Here is a 12,819-nt window from a genome sequence, read left to right as displayed (position 1 = left end):
CTTTCTAGATTCTTGCTTGCATGTACTTCATAGATAGCCAAGAGACCAATGGAATTCTGCAGATAATCTCTGCTCTCACATCACAACTTTCAGATGAATTAGAGGGACACTCTTCAGACAATAAAGGAAGTTACAATCAAAGGTCAAAAAAGCTAAAGTAAACTTTAGATCAGATGAACTTTATTACCTATTGATTTGTGTTTTTCCAAAATATATATGGAAGTCCTAACCCCCAGGACCTCAAGATGTTATCTTGTTTGAAACAGGGTTGTTAAAGATGAAATCACATAACTTAAGATGAGGTCGTGCTGAAGTAGAGGCGGCCCTTATCCAGTATGACTGGTATCCTTTTAAGGAGAGGCAAGATGATGTGAAGGCAGGCACACAGAGAAAGCAATGTGACTACTGAAGGGGAGACCGGAATGCCTGGTCCTCCCAGAAGCTGAAAGAAGGAAGGGAAATCCTCTCCCCAGGGACTTCAGAGGGAGCATGGTCCTGCCAACCTTGATTTTGGACTTAGAGAGACTGAGAGAGAGGTTGCTTTAGCCACCCAGTTTGCTGTATTTTGTTATGGCCACCCTAGGAAATGAATACAAACTTGAATGTAGCAGACATTTCAAACATGTACAGATGAAGGGCTGCTACTGCCATTCTGTAATGATTAGGAATTTTCCTTTTGGATTTATATGTGGGTATTATGATAATAACAGGATTTGGTCAGATCATATTTTGTACCCAACCCAATGATTACAGAGGTGTAAATGTTAATAAAACTAAAAATATTATTAAAGTAAGGAATAAGTACAAAACAAAACCACAATATTCCAATATGTCAGACACATATAGGTCAAGATGGCATGTCTTAATTATACATTCATTTTAATATAATTATCTTGTTATATCTTATTAATATAAATATAAAATATTAAAGTGTTTCATCCTGAAAACTAAATCATAGTGTATATAACAACACAGAGAGTTTAATTAAAAGTTTGCTAATTTTACCCTAAAATTCCAGAGTTCAGTTGCTTTAATCCTAGTTCCTGGGACTTAATGACTACTCAATAAATGTAGGCTGAATTTAAAAAGATAATGAAAATGATATATATTTTAATTAACTGGAATGACAAGAACTATAGTCAACTTGCTCACAAGGTCACTTTAATATGAAGTCTCTAAACTAAGTTACATATTCCAAAGCTTAGAAATACTTTCATGATAAGACCAATATTCTATAATGTCAGATTTTTAAAAAATAAACCATGTAATTAACGATAAAAGGTGAATGATATAATTTTATGGAAATATAGTATTGATTTCTTCTTGAAAACTATATTAACTGCTATCCACAGCAGCAAAATATACCTCCAGATACACTACAGCAATAAGTCAGCAAAATTCCTTAGTGTTATCATTTTCCTAGACACTCTAGATTGGCTTTTTCTCTCTATTACCTCTGGAAACCTGTATTTATTTCTGGAGAAATTGCATAACCCTTCTTTTACATTTCCAGTACTATCCAGAACCACTTTATATTCTTTAAAAAATAAGTTATTTTCAAAGCAAATAATAGTCTATCAGTCTGTGACATACACATAAAAATATTTCTATTTTTTCTAATGGCTCATATAAAGAACTTTTGTTTAATAATATATTCTATTTAATAACAAATTTTCTTTTACATGTATCATTTATGCAACAAATTTCTAAGAAATGAAATTTAATAATGTGGACTTAATATTAAATAAAAATTAAATATATTATAATTGAGCCTTGATTATTGAAAAAGTACTGGAGTATGTCCCTAATTCAATATTATCTTAAATCATTTATTTACATTATGTTATAGAGGTACTCAATTGCTGGTCAATAGTTCCATTGAATACTGAGTAAACAAGGTTTTGTTGGCTATAGAAAATTAAACATTACAAAGACTCCAGAATATACCTGAAGATATTTTATAAATTCTATAAAATAGAGAACTGGTAATTCCTTTATGTATTTAAGGTATAAAAACCTCATTTTTTAACTGTAAAAGATAACATAAAGAACATAAAGTTGCTTGATATTAACATTGCTTATAGAGTAGTGAAATTTTACTTTCAAAATGTTGTGTGTCCACACTCTCAAATAATATAGATTAAATATACATTTTATTAATATAAAATAAGTCCACACCAATGTATTGTCCAAACATTGTATATGCTATATTTAAATCAACTTAAGTTAATCATTAATCATACCTGAGTTAGTTCATTCATATCTATAAGTCCGTTACTGTCAGCATCAAAATATTTAAACATTTGATCCACCAACAACTTCTTCCGAGATATGTCATCATCGTTAGGGTTTTCATTTTCTCGTGTAATATATTTTTGCTTTTGTAAATCTAAAAGCATGCTTTTCATCTTGTTGTATTCAGTGGCCTTGCAGTTATCTCCTGTAACAAAAGAACTAAGTTATTTTCAAAGCAATATTATGGAAAACAAATCATTTATTTTATTAATGTTTAGAAGCTGGTACCTTATAGATGCCATACTTTGTACATAATTTTTGTATCTACTTGGTATAGTTTACAACTTGTGCAAGAAAAAAATCAGGCTATTTTCATGGCAGTTTAGAAAAATTTTGTCTGTATCAAACCTAATAAGAATATATTTAGTGTGTATTCTCTCTATGCCTAAGTTATTGGTTCTATGAGGTACACAGAAACACATGGTAGCTCTCATTGGCTCCAGTGCTTAAATATATCTTCGTTTTAATCCTCATAATACATCCCCATATTGATAATTTCACAGGTTTTGAACATGAGGCACAGGAAGATGAAATGGCTTGCCCAAGGCCAGATTAGGTTAGATTGTGCTGAATTTTTGCACTTAAACACACACACACATGTATGTGGCTCCCAAATACTATAGCACATTTTTAACTGGATATAGGTTTATAATATTTGGGTTTGTTTTGAAGAAATTTATGTGTGTGTGTGTATTTACATTTTTTCTTAATTCTATTTATAATGCAACTAAGCTCATACTTGTATTCTTCCCAAAGTATTGTTATTTTTCATTTATTCATTTATTTTTCCTTTTAGAATACTTAGTGTGTATAATATGATATGTATTTGCATTTTATATCTTAAAGTCTTAACTTTCCAAATTTCATCTTCATAACTAAAGTATGTATATTAAAGTAGCAATGCATTACATATTTTTCATATCTCCCATAGTATAACCATAGGAATAGTGGGAACATCACTGTTAATGAAAATAATTGCTTGACATAATTTTTTCAAAAGTAATTACAATCCTTCTAAAATATTCACATGATTATTTTACAAAGGATTTCACTTACAATGGATTCATACTGATGTCTTCATAAATAGTGCACTAAAATTAATTGCATATCATTGAGACCAAATGTGATATAAACTACATTACAGAAAATACAGTTTATAATCTACACTAATAAAAGAGAAACATGGTAATTGGCGTACGAGCTACCCTTCCCATTGGCTAATCAGCGTATCCTTATGCAAATTAACTGTCAGCCAAGATGGCGGCCGGCAGCCATGCACTGAAGCGAGCAGGGAGGCTTGCTTCCTCCAGGAACTGCAGACTCCAACGTTCCCCGCCTCACTTGCCGGCCTCTCAACTGCAACTCTAAGCAACTATTACTATGTTGCAAATAAGAAGCTAAACAAAACCGGCTTTCAGTCAGCCCCGGACCGCAACATTGTATCCATGTTTTCAGCAGCGAGGCCTCAGAGCTAAAGCTGGCCCAGAATAAAAAAGAAAACAAGGAGCGGTTGGGAGCTTTTAGTCAACCGCCAGTGGGAAAACAGCCCTCAGCCCCTCAGCCAGCCTGGCCAGGCACCCCAGTGGGGACCCCCACCCTGATCCAGGACACCCTTCAGGGCAAACCAGCCGGCCCCTACCCATGCGCCAGGCCTCTATTCTATATAGTAAACGGGTAATATGCCTCCTGGCACCGGGATCAGCGGAGCAGCAAGGCTCCCGGCACCGGGATCAGCGTGACAGGGGGCAGCGCCCAAACCCCCTGATCACTCTGCGGCTCTGTGAGTAACAGGGGGTGGGTCCACAACCTCCCTATCCGCCCTGCTCTGTTCATGACAAGGGAAGGCGCCCCAACCCCCTGATCAGCCCTGCTCTGTGCCTGATAGGGGGGAGCTCCCCAATCCCCTATTGCCCTGCGGCTCTGTGTTTGACAGGGTGTGGCGCACCAACCCCCTGATCGGCCCTGCTCTGTGTGTGACAGGGTGCGGTGCCCCAACCCTCTGCCCCCACGGGCTCTGCTGTGTGTGTGACAGGGTAGAGCCATAACCTCTCCATCGGCCCTGCCCTGAGTGTGACAGTGGCGGTGCCCCAACCCCCTGATCGGCCCTGCTCTGTGGGTAATAGAGGGTGGCGCCCCAACCCCCCTCCACGGGCCTTGCTCTGTGTGTGACAGGGTAGAGCCATAACCTCCCCATTGGCCCTGCCCTGAGTGTGACAGGGTGCAGCGCCCCAACCTCCTGATCTTCCCTGCTCTGTGTGTGACAGGAGGCGGTGCCCCAGCTCCCCTATCGGCCCTGCTCTGTGAGTGACAGGGGGCAGTGCCCCAACCCCCTGATCGGCCCTGCTCTGTGCGTGACAGGGGGTGGCGCCGCAACCTCCCCTTCGACCCTGCCTTGAGTGTAACAGGGGGCGGTGACCCAACCCCCCAATCGGCCCTACCCTGAGTGTGACTGAGGGTGGCATTGCAACCTCCCAATCCACCCTGCTCTGTGCATGACGGGGTGGTGCCCCAACTCCCCAATCGGCCCTGCTCTGAGCCTGACCAGGGGCTGCACTTAGGGATTGGGCATGCCCTCTGCCACCCAGGAGCAGGCCTAAGCCAGCAGGTCGTTATCTCCCGAGGGGTCCCAGACTGGGAGAGGGCACAGGCCAGGCTGGGGCAACCCCCCCCCAGTGCACAAATTTTTGTGCACCGGGCCCCTAGTGTAATTATAAATGAAAAAAAAATGGGTATCATAATACCTAAGAAGTTTGTATGCAATATTTTAGGGGGAAAAGATAACTTATATTTGTGGTCAATGTTGACAATTAGGATTTGACAGAATCTACAGTTTAGAAAGAAGATTTCTAAAGAATTTTAAATATAGATGTAAGCCTGGGTTGAAAAGCAATATTTGAAGTCTCATTCTCTTTTAAGATAAGACAGAAAACAACCTCTGCTGGAGAATGAGAGACTATCTTATTTTTCAAAGACAGTGAAATGACTACTGTTGTTCATCAATCTTATTGTTTAGCAATCTTGTCAAGAACTTCATTTTTCTACAAAAAAATCTAAACTTTGTGCTGCAGATTAAGTCAATTTTGCATTATTCTGTTTTCAATAGAGAAAAATAATAAGAATATGTTTTAGTAATAAGAATAGCAAAAGAATCAGACACAGGAGAGAAGTAATCAAATCCAAAGGGATAGGTAGCAATTTTGGTGTCCATGAAAGTGGCACAAAAGAAGCCTTCAAATATGTGTATGTAGGTGTGTGTGTATCCATGTGTGTGGGGTGTGCTTTAGAAATAGAGAGAAATGTGCGATGAAAGAATGTGGAAAATGATAATAGACCTTTCCAATAGACCTGGGATTTCGGTATTTGACCTTGCATCTTTATGTCCTTTCATTTGACTGAAGGTGAGGATGTGGGAGGCAGGGTGAGTGTGCAGGGGCTGATCTGTGATCATAGGGAATGAGGAGGTCAGAATGTCAATGAGAGGCAGATGAAAAATTGAATTGAAATGCTGAAAACCTTTTAAACAACATTTAAAATTTAGGGAAGGGAATAGAATTTGGGTTGTTGCACTCAAATTTTGATCTAATCAAATAATGTATCATCATGATGTTCTCTATTAATACTTTTGTTTCCAAATTGAAAGTTTCCTAAGTCCAAGCATTGAGGTATTGCTGGAAATCCAAAGAAAATAAAAATAAAAAAAACTTTGAAGTTAAGGCATACATATTCTATGATAATGTATGATAAGCTGTTATAAACTTATGTAAAACAGCATAATTTAAGTCTTAATAAAAATCTGTCACAGATTTTTTAAAGTAATAAACAGATACATCTGTTATTAATAATAGATTACTTGTAATGCAGGCTTCCGAGGTACTAGGAACTCTGTATCTATTAAACCACTTAATTCTCACATTAATCCAAAAAGATAGATAAAATAATTATCACCATTTTACAGATGACGAGCCAAAGCACAGAGAGATTATATAAATGGTTCAAAGTTACAGAGCTAGAAAGAAACAGAATGATTTTTACACAGAGGCAATATCTTTTCTATCCTTTATTCTCTACTTCTCATCTTCAGAAATGAGTTTTAAAATCAACTTATACACAGATTCAGTAAGTTTGTCCAAGGATTATTGGTAAAGTGAAAAATAAATATAATAATAAACTCAAGGCAATATCACTGCTTAAATTACAGGTATAGAAAGCAGAACTCACAAAGAAAAAAAAAAGTAGTATCTGAGATGTAGGAAAACTATAAGAAAGTACCGAAAAGGAGGGAGCTAAGGGGAAAGAACTTTTCAAGAAAGAGGGTCTGATGAAATGTCAAATGTTTCAGAATAGAAGTTAGATAAACAATAAGACATTCCCATTATATTGCTTAAATTAGAGGTGATGGATGGCTTTACAGAACAATTTCAATAAATAACTAGAGCAGAATTCATATTACAATGGGCTAAGGAGTAAGAACAAAGTGCAGATTGGGAAATATTAAATAGTTCCTGTCCTTTCAATAAGTTTCAATGTGAAAGAAAAAGGACCAGCATTATTAATGAAGAACAATAGATATTTAGAAAAATAAACATCAGTGGATATGTAGAAAGTGTGTCCTCATCCAAGAATAACATCAGGCAGGAAGGTAAGGCATTTTTGTTTATTAGCTGCTTTGGTTGGATTCCTTTCTCAACAGTCAGTGGCTGTGCTAGCTTGGAGTAGCTCAGGGAAAGAAATGACCACTCCTGCTTTGGGGGAACAGGAAGAAGCCTGCTCTGCTGAGCCTGCCCCAGACACTGAGAACAAGACAGAGGAGGTCCCTGTGTGGTAGTACCCATACCATCTTTCTTCCTATGACATTGCCTCTGTGTCGACTCTCAACTCAGTGTCATTCTACTAGAGGTGTTAAAATTCACCTTGCGGATCCTGGAAAGATGAAGATATGCTGACATTCAAGGACCCCACCCTGTGTAGCAGGCAGTACATCTACAAGTCTCCATGGAACAGAGAATTACATTTTATATATCTGATAGTACAACCATCAATTTTGAGTACATAAGTGCTAAGAATTATAGATTATATACATATCAATTATGCTTACTATGTTTTTCAAAGGCTATAATTTGTTCCTATCTCTTTGAAATTATACTTGTATCCTTCCCTCCCATCCATCAGTAAAATATACCCATTCCCTTCAATGCAAAAATATTCAAACGTAACTATATAAGAATTCCATTTTTCTCTTTTAACATTTATGTTTAGAATTTGATTAATTTGATTCTTATATAAACTGAAATATTAAAAATTCAAAGAATAAAACTTGGATACTTTTTAGTGCCAAGTCTATTCATTGTTGGAATATATAATGAAATTATTTTGTTCCTCAAACCTTGCAATAACTAACAGAATTATTTTCCATATTTTTAGAAAAATATTTTGTATTTATAGCAAAGCAGTAAGTCAAAATTTAGTATATAGATTTAATTAGCTAATATTAATTAAATTTAGCATAGAAAATTATTATCTTCATATTAAGGTGTAGGTTGTTAAACTATGTGTAGAATCACTGATCAGCTGCCTCCTGCATGCCCTCCACTGAGGATCGAGCCTGCAGCCCAGACATATGCTCAGATCAGGAATTCAATCATGACCTCCTGGTTCATAGGTTGATACTCAACCACTGAGCCATGCCAGTTGGGTTACAGAACATTTTTAAAATCAATAAATATATTTTATGAGAGATATTAACTCTTTTACCCTTCCCCCACTCTCTCCATATACAAAATTTGATTTTGTTTAATTTATTATCTCCTTAAGCATTGTTGAAGAAAAGTAAATAATTAAAAACAATTAATTCAATTGCAATGCTTACTCATTAATTTCTGAAATGAATCTTATTGGAAATAAAAGTATTTTGAATTAACCATTCATTGTCCAAGCACTTCACTACTTATGATGTACTTTTGTCAGTTATATGGCACATTGACAACTGTAAATTTATATACCAGGCTGTAGTAAAAAAGAGTTTGATTTTCTTATTTGGCAAATGTGATTATGTATTCTAATTTCAATAAAGGTGCTCTAATAATCAAGTCACTTTGCTCTCCTAAACCTGGGAAGACATGAGCATAAATGTTTTTAGGGGCAAGATTAGGCTTTCTATCCTCTGTTTTCAACTATATTCTTCAAAGGTGACACATTTGGAAGCGAGTGTGCAGCTTAGCTATTACTCACTGTTACCACTTATCATCCTCCCAAACATAGTCACATACTATAAAGTAAACATGCCGAACATGCTAACAGAAAACACAATAAAATAAAATAGAACACAGTATGATGATGAAATCAATAATGTAGATTGCTCAAAAAAAATTAAAAAATATAAATTTATCTTACCAGATGTAAATACAACTTACAGTATTCATTATTATAACTAGTCAAATTTGTTATTTTGATGGTCAGTGAATTTACCAGTCTTTTATGTCACTATCTTTAGAGTAAAAACCTAGAAAATATGTGCTTCATATGAAAAAGCATACCTCTTATAGAATATATAACAGCTAATGCTGTTAAGGAGTGTGTGAATTAAGTTTTTTCTAATCATTTTTTTCTGCAACCTATGTACAAATATTTTGTACATGATATGTCAGACCTTCCATCTTTTTGCAGTCCTACAATTGCTGTTAAAATGTAAGTGCATATTGCCCTACATATTACACGGCACAGATCTTATTGTTTTTGTGGTAGACTGTGTGTTATAGAGTTTTAAGTTTTGATTTCTACTACCTACTTTATATTAATTCTAGGAATAATCTATATATATATATAAAAGCTTAACTGACTGGCCAGCTGGCTGACTTGCTGAGCGGTAACTATGACGTGCACTAACCACCAGGGGGAAGAAGCTCAATGCAGGAGCTGCCGAGCTGTGGTGACTTGGTAGCTACGGTTCTCAGGTGATGCACCCAGAACCAGAGAGGAGGGAGCCTGATACTGGGGCACGTCACCCAAGAATCACCCTCTCACAATCCAGGACCCCTCAAGGGATGTTGGAGAGCTGGTTTCGGCCCAATCCCCACAGGCCAGGCTGATGGACCCCACCGGTGCACAAATCCATACACCGGGCCTCTAGTATATATAAAAGCCTAAATGACCGGCCAACCATTTGACCATCTGACCGGCAGCTATAACGCACATTGACCACCAGGGGGCAGACACTCAATGCAGGAGCTGCCAAGCTGTGGTGACTTGGCAGCTGCGGTTCTTGGGTGATGAGCCCGATTCCAGGTGCGTCACCTGAGAACCATCCTCTCTCAATCCAGGACACCTTGGGGTATGTCAGAGAGCAGGTTTCAGCCCAATCCCTGCAGGCCAGGCCGAGGGACCCCACTGGTGTTCGAATCCACACACCGCGCCTCTAGTGCTATATAAAAGACATTCTTTAATTTTTAAATAATTTGACCACCATTGTGAAAAAATTAACCAGGTTACAAAAAAGTTACTATCAGTGCATCAAATATAGTCAAAACTAAGATTCACACTTCTAGGAATATATCCCAAGAAACCAGAAACACCAATCAGAAAGAATATATGCACCCCTATGTTCATAGCGGCACAATTCACCATAGCTAAGATTTGGAAACAGCCTAAGTGTCCATCAGCAGATGAATGGATTAGAAAACTGTGGTACATCGACACAATGGAATACTATGCTGCTGTAAAAAAGAAGGAATTCTTACCATTTGCAACAGCATGGATGGAACTGGAGAGCATTATGCTAAGTGAAATAAGCCAGTCAATGAAAGAAAAATACCACATGATCTCACTCATTTATGGATAATAAAGACCACTATAAACTGATGAACAAAAATAGATACAGAGGCAGAGCAGCATCGAACAGACTGTCAAACTACAGTGGGAAGGCCAGTGAGGGTTGGGGGGGTGGGTAAGAGATCAAGCAAAGAACTTCTTTGCATGCATATAAGCATAACCAATGGACATAAGACACTGGGGGGTAGGGGAGGCTGGGGGAAGGTCAAGTGGCGGGGGGGAAGGAGACATATGTAATACGCTTTGTAATACTTTAAGCAATAAAACAAAATAATAATAATAATAAAAGAATAGGTTTCTTAGCCTGCTCAATATGGCTCAGTGGTTGAGCACTGACCCAGGAACAAGAGGTCACTGGTCCTATTTCTGGTCAGAGCACATGCCTGGGTTGTGGGCCTGATCCCCGGTAGGGGCCATTAGGATGCAGCAGGTGCAGGTGTAGGAGGCAGTCAATTGATGATGTTCCTCTCTCATTAATGTTTCTATCTCTCTATCCCTCTTCCTTCATCTCTCTCTAAAAAGATCAATAAAAACTTTTTTTTTTTAAAGGAACAGGTCTCTTAGAACTCTTGAACACTAAGCAATCATGTTCAATAATTTTATCACATCACTCAAAGATGTTGTTCTCAATGAAAATTTTATTGTTTGTATTGATATTATAGACATAATGCTATTTATATCTATGTAGCCAGAGGCATATAATGGCTTTATATTTAACAAGCAATTATTGTGTGCTGTAGTGTTCTAAGATTTACAGATAATTCATTTAACCTTAATAACGACCCTATGAAGTAAGTACAATTACCATACCAGAGTCTTAAAAATATAGTAAGCCCAATAATAGACATGGCGTTTAACTTTACATGAAAAGTTGAGAAACTTTTGACTCAAGAATTCTAAGCCCAACACTCATAAATTAACACAGGATTTTCTCATGCTGTATACACAACTCAGAAGGTACAAGGTACATCTACTGCTCTCTTGAGAATATAGAAAAGCTTTAAGTGTTCTTTCTTCCATGTTATTCTAAAAAAAAATGTGTGAAATTTTGTTGAGAACATTAGTCTTCTAAGGACTGCCATCATGCATGAAATCTGATATGCATACAGAATAATAAAGCTTTTATTGCCATTTCATCTATATTGAGACAGAGAAGTGTTCCTACCATTATTAGGAAACACTACACATAATATGACATGAATGGTTCACCAACCCTGCCTAAAAATCATGATTATGTATGCACATAGCAAAATGACTTCAAAAAATCTAAATCAAATAGAGATAGTATTACCAGGACAACTTCTAAACCACAATTAGAGAGAAAACCTTTAATACTTCTACATGGGAAATGTAGATAAAGCAGCAATTAAGAATAGTGCCTTGGTTTTAAAAAAAAAAAAACACAAAGAAATCTGCTCTAATAGGAATATAGTCCTCTTCTGTAAGCATTACATTTAATGCTAAATTTATCCTATCTAATAAAGAGGGAATATGCTAATTGACCCTCACACCATCACAAAGGTGGAGGAGCCACAGCCATAAGGAGGGAATATGCTAATTGACTGCCCCACCCTCAAATATGGCAGTGCCCACAGCCACAAGATGGTGGCACCCAGTCCCCTCAACCCCGCCGGGGCAGCTGGCGTGTAATAAGTCCAGGCTTGCCTCCACCCGGTTGCTCCATGTGCCTGCCTCCAGAGTCCTCTAGTCCCCCAATCCCCCAGCTGCCCAAGGCTAGCCCAAGGCTCAGGTAACCAGGGCCGGCCGAGGCTTGTGCTGCTGACAGTGGCAGCAGCAGAGGGGTGACGGGGGCATCGCCTTCCCCTGATCGCCAGGTCACCTCCTGCCCCTGAGGGTCCTGGGCTGTGAGAGGGGGCAGGCTGGGCTGAGGGACCCCCCCTCCAGTGCATGAATTTTCATGCACCGGGCCTCTAGTATATAATAGAAGTATTAGTCTGAGTTCATTTCTCCCTGAAGTTTATCAATAAGCCCTAGGTTGTATGGCCAGTTTGGTGTTAAGAGTATGATCATATGTATTTTCTAGTCACAGAACATTTTAATCAGTCAAGATTACATCTTTCTTGCCTCCTAATATCTCAGGTATTCTTTGTTTTATTTACCACAGAAAAATACAAAAGTGATAGTGAGAAAAAGCATTTCTTTGTTGATATACGTATATAGTCTCTAATACACACATACACACATATATGCACACTATATAGATTATCCTTTTTATTTTTATTTTTTTTACTAAGCACAGAAAGGAAATAATACTAATCAATGGACATCAACCTCTGGCCACGTTTTTATCCTTATTCAACTATAAACGGTCAAATACTATCATATACTAGTACTATCAGACTACTAGTACTATCAGAATAGCAACATTCATAGTCTTGCTGCTGTTGTTGTTCTTTTATCATAGATACTTTCATATAATCTTAATTTTGAAATAGGTTAATATTAATAACAATTTTATAGCTTGTTGAGTTTGGGAATACATTTGTATTTTATGTATGTGGGCAATTTCTTATCTCAATACAATGATCATGTATAAACAATTTATCTGAATAGATGTCACCTGTAAAAAACCATGTCCCTGTAGTAGTCACAACTGTGTGTTGTTATTTCTTCTTTTTAGCACTGCTGACCTTCAAAAGACATTGTCATATGAGTATCATATATTTAATATTTCTATTA

At 37.4% G+C, this 12,819-nt stretch overlaps 1 protein-coding gene across 9 annotated transcripts in view; it reads right to left on the bottom strand.

Annotated features, from left to right (window-relative positions):
* FSTL5 (follistatin like 5) overlaps window positions 1-12,819 on the bottom strand; it is a 725,468-nt gene that overhangs the window by 279,936 nt on the left and 432,713 nt on the right. For all 9 annotated transcript variants that reach the window (XM_070415376.1, XM_070415375.1, XM_070415378.1 and 6 more), the window contains one exon: window positions 2,244-2,440. In XM_070415376.1, the coding sequence (XP_070271477.1) occupies window positions 2,244-2,440 (197 nt within the window). The remainder of the gene's footprint in view (window positions 1-2,243; window positions 2,441-12,819) is intronic.

Source organism: Myotis yumanensis, unplaced genomic scaffold, assembly GCF_028538775.1.
Source record: "Myotis yumanensis isolate MYYU_CA2020_CCGP unplaced genomic scaffold, mMyoYum1.0.hap1 SCAF_5, whole genome shotgun sequence".
In the NCBI taxonomy this organism is placed as follows: Eukaryota; Metazoa; Chordata; class Mammalia; order Chiroptera; family Vespertilionidae; genus Myotis; species Myotis yumanensis.
The sequence above is the reverse complement of the archived record's forward strand: the minus strand, read 5'-3'. Positions and strand labels throughout refer to the sequence as shown.